This window comes from Oryzias latipes, chromosome 23, assembly GCF_053564925.1.
Source record: "Oryzias latipes strain Hd-rR chromosome 23, Olatipes_Hd-rR_3.1".
NCBI lineage: Eukaryota > Metazoa > Chordata > Actinopteri > Beloniformes > Adrianichthyidae > Oryzias > Oryzias latipes.
The window spans coordinates 2,018,089-2,035,085 of NC_136259.1; the positions used below are offsets into that span (position 1 = coordinate 2,018,089).

The window sequence follows — 16,997 nt, forward strand, 5'->3', positions numbered from 1 at the left end:
GTATGAACCGTTTGGACTTCACTGATCAAATTGAGCCTAGGTTCAGAGAAAATCAGATTGCTGTTATGCAGCTTGATGGCAACAGTTAAAGAGGGCTGTGGTGCAGAGGCAGAGAGGTCAACTCGTTGTCAGAGAATTGCAGGTCCGGTTCCCGCCTTGTGTCAAATCAGGCAGTGAACCCCACATTGCTTCTGGAGGTTAGTGGTTGGCGCCAGTGTTTGGCAGTGGAGTGAATTGGTGGACGGGACTGTGACTGTAAAGAGCTTTAGGCCTTAAAGCAAGGCAGGAAAGTGCTACACCATTTACCATTTTATTGTTTGAATTGTTTAAACACCATATTCTAGTCCAAAAGATTAAACTGTTAGTAACATTTGGAAAAATTCACCACTTTTAACTGATTTCGATGATCAAATGTTGGATTGTTGTCCTTTTTTTGAAGAGTTTACAACCAACAGCACCAAAAGATTATTTTAACGATAGCTTATTTATAACAAAACAAAAAACATGATAACCCAGTTTAAAACTGTACAGCGGTCCCTTGCGACACTGTGGTTGACTTTTCTCAGTCTCACTGTTTCATAGATTTTTTTCTTTTCTTTTTTTACATCACTTTGTGTTCTGGATCATGATTGGCTTCTGTCAGTCAATATCTGTGTTGTGTCTCCTGCTAAGATTGCGTTTGGTTTGCGAAATTTACATTAATCCTAAATTGCGAGCAAATTTTTGTTTTCATTTTATACTGGACTTGTTTTTCTACGAAAGTTTGAACTTTAAGAGTTTAAACAACAGAGAAAAGGGTTAAAATGTGTGAAGTGAGGAGTTTAATGGCCTTCTAACATCCATAATCCTACTTTGCAGATTTCACCTGTCGCAGGTTATCTTTAGAACGAAAAAACAAGGAACTACTGCAGTGTAATTTTACTGAAGGCGCTGAAAACGTGTATTACATCCTATTACTCTGAGGGAGAATAAGAATACACTGAAATGCTGTGCTGAGGATGTGGGACGGCATTTAAAGACCAACTGATTTGAAGGCGTTACAATAAAACTTGTTGCTGGTTTTGACTAATTGTTAATAAATGGGTACGGAACTAGCTAGATTAGAAATTTAGCAGCAAAGTTTCTTAGTTGTCAAGACAAACTCTTGAGTTTTGGTTAACAATTCATCTTCATCTACTTTCTAAAGCTGTATAAGTTTATGCTAGTCTTCCTTTTTTTTACATTTATTAGCCCTCATTAGGAAACTCAAAACCCATCTGACCTTAGGCTAAATTCCAGAGACATGACTGAAGTAAAAATGTTTACCATCTGCATTGTTGGCCCTGCTAAGCTGGTTTCCAGGTTAAACCTGCTTTTATTTGCAAACCCCGTGTATGTATAAATACCTGCAAACGTTTTTTGTATGTCATGCATCGTTTCTCAACTGCAAAGTATTTTCCTTTTTCTAAATCAAGTAGCCTAATGGACGTTTTCTAGCGCCGACCTCCACTGCAGATATCATCATCAAGGTTAATTTGTCTATAACTGAAAGTCCCAAATGACCCATTTTTACAGAATTAGCTGCAGTGACTCAACTAGGCTGAAATGTTGAAAGGAGGCCTTCCTAAATGTTATTCTCATCCTGAGCTGTGCTAATCTCCAATAATTGTTTGTTTGTGCTTATGCACAAGCAAACATGTTGATTTTGTTTTTTGGCTAAATTAGTTTATGTGAAGCCAAGCTGAGCGGCATCATGATAAGTTAATTATGCAGCTTTAAATGACTTCTGGTTGATTAGAAAGGTGAAGCTAGTTAAACATTGCACAAACACATTGTTCTGTTGTCAACTGCTTTTGTGTGCTTGTGCGTGCGTGTGTGTGTGCAGGCTTGAGTCTTTAAAGCAGGTCATTTGGGTGTGTAACTTTGTTCCCGCAGTGGCACCTGATCATAAACTGTCGCAACATTTTTGTCAGTTGGCTTCCTGTTTCCTCCTGAGCGCTCAAGGTGAACTGTGGGCGGGGCCACTTTGATCTAGCAGGTGAAGCGTTTGGAGTGATGTCATCGTGTGGCAGTTGGTTTCTGTACACGTTTTCCAGGATGTGGAACGCTGCTGTGTGTTTTTTTTTGTGTTGCTTTGCTGCTGGAAGGGGCCAGTGTGAATGACAAAGAGGACAAAACATGACAATGACACGGCTGTCTTTGTACTGTCAATACGAGCTGTAGCTTAAAACACGTGTTGCCTAAAACAATCAGACACTTTCCTGTATGGATTCAAACATTCAACAGAAATATTAAAAAAGGGATCATTAAAATAAAGAAAGTTTAAAGAAAGTTGAAAAGAACTGAATTAAAGTAGCTTAAAGATGTAAACCTTTGAATAAAATCTAATCAAATGCAGCTGAGAACAGGTGGATCTGTAACCTGTTCTTCAATAGACTGTTTCAGCTGATCTGAGGCTTTCTGGAAGTCTCTTCCAGATTTATGGAGCATAGAAGCTAAATGCAGCTTCTCCATGATTGGTTTGAATCTAGAAACTGACAAAAGACCAGAACCAGATGATCAGAAAGCCTGGTTCGTACTCTGGGCCAAGAGGTCATTTATGTAACTTTGGTGCTAAACCATTCAAAACTTCATAAACCAGAACCAGAGCGTTAAAGCTACGCACACGCTGGGCATGTGATGTTGGTTCTTGAACGCACGTTTCGCTTATGGTTTTCACACAGGTCTGTCGCTACCTGATGCTAGTGCCTGTACTCACAGTTGGAAGAGGCTCGATGCGACTTGTCAAAGAAGTGCAAACCTCTCAAATCTTTTCCTTTGCCAGCTCTATTCCGATACATCAAAGACTTGATGTCATAGACAGTAATTCTGGCTGGGCACAAACTGCAATTATTCATTTCTCCTCCATGATCAATTTTCACTTCAGCTTATAAATCAATGGTATCCATACGCTACTACCAAACCCGGGTCCCTGATTGGTCAAAGTTCAACCAGGTTTAACTTTCAACATGGGTTCAACGACCACGCTTTTAAAATGCAGAGCCCGAAAAATGGACCTTAAGACTTGCAGTTTGTAAACGTGAGAATTTTGAACTCAGAAGCCCGAAACACACATGCTTACATCGAGTTTTCGTTGAACACACGTTTCTGAGGCCGGTGTGAGCGCAGCATTAAGTCTACGCTTTGGTAAAGAGGCAGCCAGTGTAAAGACCTCAGAACTGGACTGATGTGGTCTACTGAGAACCTGAGCAGCAGAGTTCTGAATAAGCTGAAGTTTCTTGATCGATTCTGTTGTTAGTCCTGTAAAAACTGTTACAGTAGTCAAGTCGACTAAAGATGAACACATGATCTAGTTTTTCCAGGTCTTACTTGGACGTCAGATCTTATATCCCTGTAATATTTTTAAGATGATTGTCGGCAGGTTTTCTGTGACTGCCTAAACGTGTTTGTCAAAATTTAGGTCAGTGTCCATCACTGCAACCAAGATTCTGACCTGGTTGGTGGTTTTTAGATGAAGAGATTAAAGCACTTCAGCAACTTCCAGCAGTTTCTCTTAGGCCCAAAAGACAAAAACCTCAGTTTTATTTTTTTTTAACTGAAGTAACCTGCGGCACATTCAGTGTTAAATACCCTCAATGCATTTACCAAGAGCCTATGCAGAGCCTCTGGCTCCTTGTGCCATTGTAATACATGTCTGTGTGTCATCTGCGTAGCTATGGTAACTACTGTTGTTGTTCTTTATAACCTGGGCCAGATAAAAAGTTAAAATAGAAATGCCCCAGCCTTTGAAATTATTCAAAAAACGATGTTGGGATTATTAAGATCCAAATGTCATTAAAACTTGAATTCTGTTGTTTGGTTGCATTTTTTTAATAACTACTCTTGTTTTCTGTCTCTGCAGTGAGAACTCCAGGTGGAGGTGGGCTAAAAATGCCTCCCCCAGCCACAGGTTCTCCCGCCGTGGCCCCACCGGATGGCGGGTGGGGGTGGGCTGTGGTCTTGGCATCTTTCATCTCCATTGGCTTCTCATACGCCTTCCCCAAAGCAATCACAGTCTTCTTCAAAGAAATCCAGATCATCTTTGATGCCTCCTACAGTCAGATCGCATGGATTTCCTCCATCATGCTGGCAGTCATGTACGCTGCAGGTATCCAATTTCAGGTTGATTTTCCTTCTCACCTGTGTTCATACTTTAATTTAGGACTTGATGTTAGGCACCCTGTGTTGCTCCATCTGATATCTTTATTAAAACCACTAACAGACATTTTTCAGACTATAAAGTTATAAATAAAGTATTTTAAGCTCCTTAAAATTAGGCAGTCAGTGCTCGGATTGAGTTTTACCCAACTCTGGACCTAGGGGAACACTGTCCTGCATTTGTTTTCAATCCAACCCTGCTCAAACTCACCTGCCTTTGACGTCTGTCATTGTCAGCAGAGCCTGATGATGACCTGAATCAGGTGTGCATAAGCAGGCTAACATGGAAACCATGCAGGACAGTGTGGTCCAAGGACAAGCGTTGGGAAAAACTACATTAGATACTTTTGGATTCCATCCACAGGAAAATTCTGAAAAATACCAAATGACTTTAATGTAGAAAACAAATGTGACAGATATGAACAAGACATGAAGATCATCTCATGTCATTTGAGTCCGAGTTTAATGAAGAAAGGGGTGTAGATGTTTACTTTATGACTTTTTTTAATTTTCCCAGTGGGACACTTACATGGCACCAGGAGACATTGGAACAATGTAAAACTGTATCATGAGGCCCCCACTAAAGCAGTAGCAGACTCAATGAGGCCTTTTGACAGCAGGGATCAATCTGAAACCTTTTTAAATTTACGTGTGTGTTTCCACACTCTACTGGCATGTGGTATTGATTATGTGAGCAGAGGATGTTGTGATCCTGTTATTTAATGCAGTGAGGAGAGGTTGAGCTGCTTTCGGTTGTTTAACCCCCCAATTCAACCTCCTATTGTCTTTTAACATTTCCAATGTTTTACATAAGGGTCATCTGATTTAAATGTGCTCAAACAAATTTAGAGTAGGATTAGTAAGATTTTTGCAATTTTAAGTGTCAAGAACACTATCGAAAAAATATTTTTGGGCCAAACAATTGTCTAATATCTTTCAATAATAACCTCAGCGTTTATTCAAAAAGTTACTTGAACGGCGCGGTTCTTAAGAAAGACCAGCGGTTGCTAGAAACCAATTTTTATTTGGGTGTGATGGTGACAGGTAAACAGGGTCCATTTGGCATTGAAATATGGTACGCTACGTCAAGCTGTGTGGTGTCAAATAGTAGGTAGGTACTATTGGCATTAACAGAAGCAATACCAGATAAACATTTCAGTATTTGATTAAAGCAATCAGTGTAGCAGTACAGTATTATTAAAGCAGTGTATGGTAGAGTAGGGAAAAATGGCCATTGGTCATCGGAGATTGTCGTTTATTACACACCGACGCTTCATGTCTACTTTACTATGTCAGTACTTATGCAAAAGCATATCTTGGAGATGCAATAGCCTTAATAATCGTCCCAGCGAGCTTTGCTCTTGGCATTCTATAGTATTTACATGAACAGTAAAGATACACTGTCTTTTAGTCTCTTTTGTTCTATCATTGTCTCTGACTTGCATTACTGAACTCCTCAGGTAAAGCCCAGACATGCTAGAATGGTCGGAGATCACAATGTCTTTGAGACGGACTTGGTCCATAAATCGACCTGCAGTCGATGTTCCTTCCAAATCCAGGTGTTTGTAAAATTACAGGTAGACTTGAAAGACATCATACAAAATCTGAGACAATAATATTTACTCTAATAAAAAGCCTGGTTAGAATGTCCATCAAGCTAGAACTACACTTTAGCTAAAAAGTTCTGCTGTCAGTTGGCTTTTCTTTAACTTAATAAACATTTTAATGTGTTTTGACAGATCTTTAGCTTTACAATGCTCTTGTTTCCTGCTGTGGCTTCTGCGCAGCAGCCCTACATGGCTGCCATCTGTCCTCAGTGCAATCCTCCTCTTACCATGTATGTTCTTTTCACCATCTGCGCTGGTTCACACCAAGCTGGGAGAGCTGAGGGCTGAGCGAACAGCCTTCGACCGTCAATAAAGCCTTAATAGGTCGAGATGAGAGACTTGAAGATGGAGGTCATTTTGGAGGTGTTGCTGACGAGTTTTTCCTCGGATGGCACAATTTCCAGACTAAATATCCCGTCTGGGTTGGACTAATGCAGGGCTCCAGACTGCGACCAATTGGTCGCATTTTGCGACCAAAATTTGAGAGTGTGCGAATAAATTTTACATCCAGTCTAGGGCTGAAACGATTCCTCGAGTTACTCGAATTACTCGATTACAAAAATTCCTCGAGGCAAAAACTCTGCCTCGAAGCCTCGTCAAATTCCTATGACGCGCACTATACGCGCGGCGCAGGGATTTGATTGTGTCACACGGACCGTTTATTCACACGGACCTTTTGAATTTAGTTGGCGCGATGGCGGAGAATAGATCTATAAATAAACGGCAGAAATTGTCTAAAGTGTGGGATCATTACACACTTAATAAAGAAGAGAACAAGGTGCAGTGTCTCTACTGCAAAATACAGCTGGCATACACAACAGCACATCTTCCATGATTCAGCATCTGAACAGAAGACGTCTGCGCGACCGCTGGAACCCCGACGCCTTAGGCGCGGGACCCGCGCGTGCCACCGGCAGCGAGCGAGTGGCGGTGTCAGCCGCTCCGCGCCCCCCTCCACGGCGACCAGCGCGGGCCGCCTCGGCGGGCGGCGAGAGCCCGTAGCTGCGGTATTCAGGCGACCGGGCCTGCTTTGAACACTTTTCAAAGTAAACGCTTCGGACCCCGCGGGACACTCAGCTAAGAGCATCGAGGGGGCGCCGAGAGGCAGGGGCTGGGACAGGTGGTAGCTCGCCTTTCGGCGGACTGCGAGGCTTCTTTAAGCATTGCAAAAATAACAAAAGCATTATTTTCACACGAAATATAAACAATGATAATGATCAAATATGTTTTTCTGATTCTTTTATTTTTAATGGCCTTCCATTTTGGTGTTGTGCCACCCTTTCAAAGTCTTCTGTCCCCCCCCCCCCCCATACAAAATGTTCTAGCTCCGCTATTTCTCAAGACCAACTTAAAAACACCAAAGTAACATTTGCATCAGAGCGGATCTTTAAAATCAAATGCTTGTTCATTTTACAACCACATCATTTTTGTTATGCAAGATTTGTTTTGGTTGTTCAAAAACACACACAAATCGTTTCAACCGATTACTCGATTAATCGATCGATTAAGTGCCAGATTAATCGATTACAAAAAGAATCGATAGCTGCAGCCCTAATCCAGTCGCACATGTGCTACCAGTAAATTTGCCTGACCCACCCTCCGTATTTTTTTATACATTAAACGTGGAAGGGGCACGTCAATGATCAATGATATAATCAATGAGACGTAAGCGCACACGCACGCAGGCAGACACACACACTCGCGCACATACTCATGAAACGCGAGCACACACTCGCGTGATGCCCGTCTGTGAGGCGGCCACTGCGTGTGAGAAGAATAGGGAAAGCCACTGTGAGTGGCTAAAATGCTTGGAGGGGGCGGGGCCTAGAGATAATCGAGTGCGCGTAAACATCTGTGGGAAGGAAACGGAGAAAAATATCATCACAACCTGATATGTGCGTCTGAGCTATGAGGAAGCGAACTATTGATAAGTTCTTCCGACCTGCGGCTAGTGTACCAGGGCCAGAGTGTACAGCAGGGGTCTCAAACTTGCGGCCCGCAGGCTATTTGCGGCCCCCAAGATGATATTTTGCGGTCCCTGCCTTAATATGAAGGTTTAATGTTACTGCAGCCCGCCAGTTTGTATGAATGACACTTTTTCATTGTCGTGCGCGGAGCTGACAAAGCAACCAATCACAGTGGGGTAAATGACTCTTGGGGGCGTGACAATGACAGGGCTTGAAAGCAGGAAACCTGACAGCCCCCTCCCTCCCCGGACCACATCAAAGAGTTCCTTACTTTCCTTTAGAACGTATTTATTCGCACGTAATTTTCTAAATACATGCAGTCCGTGCTGAACTTTTCTCTGGGCCGCACAGACCCGGAGGAAGGTTTAGGTTTTGGTTACGGTTACGGCGGCGCATCAAACGGTTTATGCACGGCCGTTACGGCAGCTCACCGCTCCCGCGGGAGTCGGGTCAGCTGAGGAGAATAAATGTCCCACACCTACATGCGTGACAGCTAACGGGGCTTGAACTTTAAACATGTGCGAACAACAACAATATTAGTTTTAGACACACTGAAAATACGTGTGGAAAATGCAACGATAGACGTGTTTGACATGAACCAGCACCTCGCCTGGATCGTTAGGGACACCAGGCGGGGGGGGGGCTGTGAGATGAAGGCGAATCTGCAGCAAGACTGGAGGGGAACAGGAAATTGGAATTGTCCTTAACATTCAATTTAGTTTTAATATTCTTCTCCCCCTTAGTATGATCTGTGTTATTATATATTTTATCATTATTTTAATGTTTTGTGATGTATGTAGCCTTTTTTAATGAATTGGTATTTTAAATTATTTTAATTAATCACTCCACTACAAAAACCATCAGGACACATGTCCCATAATGCATTGTTTTGTAGTCTCTAGTTTCCAGCTGTGTCCGGGTAGGTTTGCCCCTTGCTCCCACCCCTTTCTCGCGATATTTTTGTGATGATTGACAGTTGATGTTGGAGCAAAAACAAAAATATATGTCTCACACCAGGTGATCTGCGCAGCGTTAAGTTCACCTGGGTGATCTCAAACACGCTTATTGTGCATCTTGGCTGCACCTATTTGGTGTCACAAAGATAAATTTCCATCCGTTTTCTTTACTTATTTGTACTGTCATGACAGCGATGGTGCTGTCAGTTTACCTTCTTGTTGCATCTTCAAAAGTGAAGAATAAAATGTGACACTGAATTTGAAACAGCACATTGTAATTTTTGCATCTATTATTAAAGTATTTATTAGTAATACAGTGGAAATTAGTAGATTTGGTTTGCATGTTGATTTATGGTATGCGCCCCTAAATTTTCTGGTTGTGCCCCTAAAATTTTCAGTTAGTGCTTCTACTGAAAAAAGTTAGTCTGGAGCCCTGTAATGTGACAGGTGGACCAAAAAGATGAATTAAAGTCGCAAATGGCGTTGTATGTTCCACAGGTGCTACCCCCCCCAATCCTCGCTGCCCCCCCCCTGACCAAGCCTCACTAGCGAGCTCTCCCCTTTTGCCCCCGCCACCCTGGTCATAGCTGCACACGAGATTCATGATAAAATTATGAAAGAAATAATATTTTCAAAGCGGCGGCCTTTCTGTTGATTTCAGATGGTGGCCCAGAATGTTCACAACACAACACTTAAGATTTAGCAACACAACACAGAATAACACTACAATTCGTCACAACCCTAAAAACATTAAGTCAAAACACGAAACAATTAACTCAAAGCACAAACCAATTAACTCACAACACGAAACAATTAACTCACAACACGAAACAATTAACTCACAACACGAAACAATTAACTCACAACAGGAAACAATTAACTCACAACACGAAACAATTAACACACAAGACGAAACAATTAACTCACAACACCAAACAATTAACTCACAACACCAAACAATTAACTCACAACACCAAACAATTAACTCACAACACCAAACAATTAACTCACAACACCAAACAATTAACTCACAACACCAAACAATTAACTCACAACACGAAACAATTAACTCACAACACGAAACAATTAACTCACAACACGAAACAATTAACTCACAACACGAAACAATTAACTCACAACACAAAACAATTAACTTACAACACAAAACAATTAACTCACAACACGAAATAATTAACTCACAACACGAAAGAATTAACTCACAACACGAAACAATTAACTCACAACACGAAACAATTAACTCACAACACCAAACAATTAACTCACAACACCAAACAATTAACTCACAACACCAAACAATTAACTCACAACACGAAAAAATTAACTCACAACACCAAACAATTACCTCACAACACGAAACAATGAACTCACAACACAAAACAATTAACTCACAACACGAAACAATTAACTCACAACACCAAACAATTAACTCACAACACCAAACAATTAACTCACAACACAAAACAATTAACTCACAACACCAAACAATTAACTCACAACACGAAACAATTGACTCACAACACCAAACAATTAACTCACAACACCAAATAATTAACTCACAACAGGAAACAATTAACTCACAACAGGAAACAATTAACTTACAACACAAAACAATGAACTCACAACAGGAAACAATTAACTCACAACAGGAAACAATTAACTCACAACACGAAACAATTAACTCACAACACGAAATAATTAACTCACAACACGAAATAATTAACTCACAACACGAAACAATTAACTCACAACACCAAACAATTAACTCACAACACCAAACAATTAACTCACAACACCAAACAATTAACTCACAACACGAAACAATTGACTCACAACACCAAACAATTAACTCCTAACACCAAACAATTAACTCACAACACCAAACAATTAACTCACAACACGAAACAATTAACTCACAACACGAAACAATTAACTCACAACACAAAACAATTAACTCACAAAACGTAACAATGAACTCACAACACGAAACAATTAACTCACAACACGAAACAATTAACTCACAACAGGAAACAATTAACTTACTACACAAAACAATTAACTCACAACACGAAACAATTAACTCACAACACGAAACAGTTAACTCACAACAGGAAACAATTAACTCACAACACGAAACAATTAACTCACAACACGAAACAATTAACTCACAACACGAAATAATTAACTCACAACACGAAACAATTAACTCACAACACGAAACAATTAACTCACAACACGAAACAATTAACTCACAACACCAAACAATTGACTCACAACACGAAACAATTGACTCACAACACGAAACAATTAACTCACAACACCAAACAATTAACTCACAAAACCAAACAATTAACTCACAACACCAAACAATTAACTCACAACACCAAACAATTAACTCACAACACGAAACAATTAACTCACAACACAAAACAATTAACTCACAAAACGTAACAATTAACTCACAACACGAAACAATTAACTCAACACAAATATCTCAGTTTTGCTTTGAGTAGAGGTGTTGTGTGTTATTGTGTTGTGAGTTAATTTTTTTAGTGTTGTTATGAATTGTATCGTGTTATTTTGTGTTGTGAAATCTAAAGCGTTGCGACCCTCCTGGGCCACCGTATCATTGCGCGATACTTAAATTTCCACATTGCCCAGCCGTAGTTCCGAATGACGTATATGACTTAAATCTTCACTGTCACGTTCTTTCTAAAGACAGATGCCGTCATCATGCATTCACGGAGTCAGAATGCAAAGTTAGCGAGCGAGCGGCTCTTGTTACTCGCCCACTCATATTGATTGCACCCATCAGCTATTCATTAAACAGCTGCTCTCCTGTTGTGTCTCTTACACGGATGATTCCATCACTCTGAATGTTTAACACCTGTCTAATTCCCCACAGCCATTTATGTGGGCTGTTTACACGTCTCCATCATTACGCCGGGGCTGTGTGGTAATGAGCCAACGCCAGCAGACCAGACAAAGTAATAAAGCAATTGATCCAAGTGATTGAAAAGACCTTCCACTTATTACCACTGCCACATGCTAACCCTGTTTCTACAACCTATAGACCTTCTTTTATGAGGTAAACATGCCAATGCAGCTTGTTTTAAGTGTGCTGCTGCCCATTTCTCAACTGAAGTTTGTTTTCTTCAGACTGAAATAGACACATTTAAGTACCAACCCTTAGGAGGTGTTATTTATTCTTTTTTACTTTTGTGTTTTTGGTCTGGCGAGTAATAAAACTGTATTGATCTGCCAAAAAACTAACTTGATCATGCCTGAAATGCTACGTTTTCCGCCTTTGAGTGAGATAGCTGTCACGCCCCTCCTCAGTGCAGCAGGCATGGCGTTGTGTTGATGTGTTTAAGCTGCAGGTCGAGTGTCTTCTGGATCAAAGTGACTGATCCACAGAGATGCAGGCTGACCTTGAGCGGGTTATAATCACTGTTAGTCATGTAGACCCCTCCCCCCCTGAAAAAAGCTAAGCGCTTTGTAACAATGCGGGTTTCAATCAGTGACTGTAAATTAGAACTGGAATGAGTGACTCCTCCCCCTGGACTTCCAAACAGGAAGTACCTGCTGGTTATAAGAAGCCAAAATCCTATAGACTTCTATAAAGAAATAAACGATCATTCTATTGGTCAGTCTGATACATTTTTTTAACCATATATCTTCCAATATATGCACAATGGCCCAGTGGTTAGCGCTCTAGCCTCACAGCAAGATGGCCCCTGGTTCAAGTCCCGGCTGGGGGAACTGAACTAGAACATCAAAGGGGGACCTTTCTGTGTGGAGTTTGCATGTTCTCCCCATGCATGGATGGGTTCTCTCTGGGGTCTCCGGCTTCCTCCCACCGTCCAAAAACATTCTTCATAGGTTCATTGGTCAACTTAAATTGTCCCTAGGTGTGAGTGTGAGAATGTGTTGGTGTGTGATTGCGGACACACTACCCTGCGACAGACTGGCGACCCGTCCAGGGTGTCCCCGGGATAGGCTCCAGCAACCCCGTGACCCCGAAAGGAAGTAAACAGTAGAAGATGAATAAATGATTCACCTTCCAATAGTAGCCTCTGTGTTACTTCCAGATATTTAGCAGTGGTTTATTAGAGACAGGCATCTATCTATTGGTGTCTCACTAAAACCTCACCTTTCTCAGTCGAGGTCTTTGTTTCCAATAAATGGAATGCCAGGATTTCATGACGTGTAGCTGCTCAGTCACCAGCAGCCAAACCAAAAACCCGTCCGTTTGTGGAGCAGCTCTTTGCTTTCCCGTCTGGTCGTTCTTTAACCGTGATGGAAGGCTGGAGTCCCAACATTTCAGGCTTTATAATGTTAAAAGACAACTATAATTGCCTTCCCTTTTTTGGCGTATTATATTTAGCTCTGGGTCTCGTGGCTGTATAATGGGCTGGAGGATGATGTAAAGTCCAGGCGCACGGGCTTCTTCATCTTGATTTGGGTCCCGCTGAGTCCCCTGAGAGTAACTGCCGTGGATGCAAATGAAGGGAACTTTGCTCAAGGTCAAAAAATAAAAGTTATGCAGAGAAAAGGAAGTGTCATGTCTTCTCCTCTTCCTCTGCTGTAGCCTTTAACCAGAAATATGATGTGAAAAGAGAGGAAATAAAACCTTTATTACTCTATGATGCCCTCTCTTTTCTGAATTCAGCTTAATTATGTCAGAATGTAAAGGTTCCTATTAACTTTAACTGGAAAAAATAAGTAGAAAATACTCTTCTCTGCCCTTTTTCATTTTATTTTAACAACAAAACAGTATTTTATCCACAAAAACATACAATTTCTTAATGTTTTGAATCACAATTCAGCGTTCACAGTATTGATTTTATTTTCTTCTATTGATCTAAGTTGGTAAGACTGTATATTGTGTTTTTTTTTAAATTAAAGATAAAATATTGTAGAATATCAAAATTTTAGTTAGAGCAGTTGTCACAAAATGGCAAAAATGTTTTAGATTTGTTGGAAAATTCCAACAATTATCCTGACCTTTATTGCAGTTAAATATTATTAGACCCATATGCCGCTTAATATCATAGATCGTTGAGAATGTAGTGTATTCATTAATAACATTGTTTTAACCGTTTTTGACTGTATTGCCTAATATTTACATTAAATGTTTGTCTTTTTTAATTCATAAGACACATTTGGCCTTATATCTTGTAAAATTTGCATCATACAGTTGCATAACTTAAAAAAAAATGTTTTTACATATTTTATAAAATTCTTAGGTTTTAGCAAAAGTAAATTACATTAAAAAAAGGCAAGTTCTGCCTCTAAAAACACAACATATTTTGTGTCACTTTCTTATCACCAGCATATACTTGGACCATTTAATATTGTCTTACAATATCAGAAAATGATTTATCTTCACAAAAAATATTTAAAATCAAGTTAAAGTAAAACCTTCAGGATTTTGTTATTTATTACTCAGCATTTTCTACTGCCACCTTCTCTGTAAAAACAGAAGCTATATGAATTCTAAAATAGCTTTTCTTCAGTTTAATTGACAATATTTCTCATTTATATTCATCAACTTTGTAGAATATAAATAGGCTCCATAACCCATTTTTTCTTCCCACACTCTTCAACCAGCATGCAAATAACTGCTAGAAACATTTAACCCTTGTGCTATCCAATGGGGTCCAGATGACCCCCCACCCTTCCATTGAGGTGTTCTCCCTACCATGACAAAGGTGGATAAAGGTGGAAAGATTTCATGTAATCCATGGACACCAGTGAAGATCACAAATCATTGAAGAAAAAAGGTTCAGAGCACTGTCTAGTGGGTCTAGATGACCCAACTCCCAACGTTAAAGTGCCTAGGAAAGCACCAGGGTTACATATGGACACAATCTTTTTGTTTATCTCTTTTATTGTTTTCCATGATACATTTCACTTTTTAATGCTTTTTAATGCTTTTATTTCTCCTGAAACTTAGATTCCTTTTATTTATATCGATGATAAAATATTTAGTTTACTATCTACATGAGGTGTGAATGTTTTTCAATCTGAACTCACCAGACATTGCTTTAGTCTTTACCAAACCGTGTCTTTGGTTTCCCTTTGGAGATAGCACAAGTGTTATTTCATGACTTGGAGGTAAAACCTTAAAACAGCAAACTGTAGCTTTCCTGAAACCTGCAACCGTTGTGGTTTGTTTTCTGATCCCTGCAGGTCCCATCAGCAGCATATTGGTGAACACGTATGGCTGCAGGCCCATCGTCATGATGGGGGGCTGTCTCTGCGCCGTCGGCATGATCTCGGCGTCCTTTTGCACAAACGTCCTGCAGTTGTACATGTGCATCGGCGTTATCGGTGGTAAGTCCATCAGAGGCCACGTCATTCCACCTTAAGTAGATGGGATGAGTCATCTTGGCACGAGTTAAAACTGAGGCAGGAGTCAAAAAAACAAGCTGACTTCTACATTAACTCTGCTTACTACAGTTTCAGATTCTTGTTGATTTCTTGTACCGTCTAATATCCTAATAAATCAATAAAGTCTTACTCCGATCATTTGTTGATCTATTTTGGCGTTTTAAGACCAAAACCAAAAAACTTGGACGTAGTTCCTGCAGAGCAGCAGGAGTTCATTAGAAATTGTGGGCGTGGCAGTTGGCGGAGAGCGACCCCTCTTTACCCTCCCCAATGCTGAGAGCTCTCTGTTTACCTGCCAGACACCAGCTCCAGGAGAAAAAACGAAGGCGTGCATAGATCTAGTTGTCTACCATTGAATGCATCAGAATGGGGCGGAGCAGGGTGCTTATGGCCCCGCCCAGCGTCATTTCTACGTCACAAATAGGATCTTTTTCAAACAGCATTTATTTTTGTCTGCCTCTGATTCTCAACAATTTGATGACAGAAATACTCAGATCATTCAGAGAAATGCCACAAGGACGTGTTAAAACACCAAAGACACCGTTTTCAGCAAAGTGAGTCTTTAAATTCCTCCGGAGTTCCAGGTTGAATTAGCTTCTGTAGCAAACAACTTGCAGATGAAAGACTCTGATCGTTTTCTCCGACTGTTTAAGTGGGATTATGATTACCAGCAGCCTGCAATTCTCCAGAGGAACATTGGACCAATTCCCCTCTAACTCAACGTAATTGGAAGTCTTCTATTTAAATATAATCTTTGGAGTCAGAGTCACCAACTGTAATAAACCGCTTCATTTACTTCATAAAGCTCAGTAAATGAACTACAGAGGAAATTACCTTCCCAGTGCTTTTATTTTGAATGAGTTTGTATTAATGTCACTACCAATAATTAATGTGCTGCTTTAACTTTCTTTTAACTTTTAAATGTTTCCATGTTGCAGGACTTGGACTGGCCTTTAACCTGCAGCCAGCACTGACTATGATAGGCAGATATTTCTTCAAGAAGCGCCCCATTGCCAATGGGTTGGCCATGGCGGGCAGCCCAGTGTTCCTGAGCACTCTGGCGCCTCTCAACCAGTACCTCTTCAATCGCTTTGGGTGGAGAGGCAGCTTCCTCATCCTGGGCGGCCTCCTGCTCAACTGCTGTGTGGCCGGTTCCCTCATGAGACCGTTGGGGCCGCCCCCCGGCAAGGCCAAGAAGGACGAGGCGTTGACGCCCATTGCAACCACGACGAAAGAAAAGCGCAGCTTATGGAAAACCGTCAACAAATACCTGGATCTGACGCTCTTCAAACATCGCGGCTTCCTCATTTACCTGTCAGGCAACGTCATCATGTTTCTTGGTTTCTTCGCTCCCATCGTCTTCCTTACTGCCTACGCCAAGGACATGGGCGTAGACGAGTACTCTGCTGCCTTTCTGCTCTCAATTTTAGCTTTTGTAGACATGTTTGCTAGACCGTCCATGGGGCTACTGGCTAACTCACGATGGGTCCGACCCAGAATCCAGTACTTTTTTAGCTTTGCAGTTCTGTACAATGGTGTGTGCCACATCCTCTGCCCACTGGTTGAAAGCTACACTGGCTTGGTGGTGTATTCAGTATTCTTTGGCTTTGCTTTTGGCATGGTCAGCTCGGTATTGTTTGAGACCCTGATGGACCTGGTTGGAGCGCAGAGGTTCTCCAGTGCTGTTGGACTTACCACCATTGTGGAGTGCTGCCCAGTTCTCATTGGTCCTCCATTAGCAGGTACTGTCCTCTCTTGTTATTTTTCTATGGTTGAATTGGTTTATGATCACTAGAAAAGACAAATTAAGTCAAGTTTTATATTTTTAGGCTAAAGTATATCTAGAAGCTGCTAAACCTTGGCGGCGCCTTAAAACC

The 16,997-nt window shown here is 40.9% G+C and overlaps 1 protein-coding gene across 1 annotated transcript in view; it reads left to right on the top strand.

Moving 5' to 3' along the window:
* LOC101155977 (monocarboxylate transporter 2) overlaps window positions 1-16,997 on the top strand; it is a 38,744-nt gene that overhangs the window by 14,074 nt on the left and 7,673 nt on the right. The window contains exons 2-4 of the mRNA XM_004082850.5: window positions 3,881-4,126; window positions 14,920-15,063; window positions 16,059-16,862. Of these exons, the coding sequence (XP_004082898.1) occupies window positions 3,910-4,126; window positions 14,920-15,063; window positions 16,059-16,862 (1,165 nt within the window). The 5' untranslated portion in view covers window positions 3,881-3,909. The remainder of the gene's footprint in view (window positions 1-3,880; window positions 4,127-14,919; window positions 15,064-16,058; window positions 16,863-16,997) is intronic.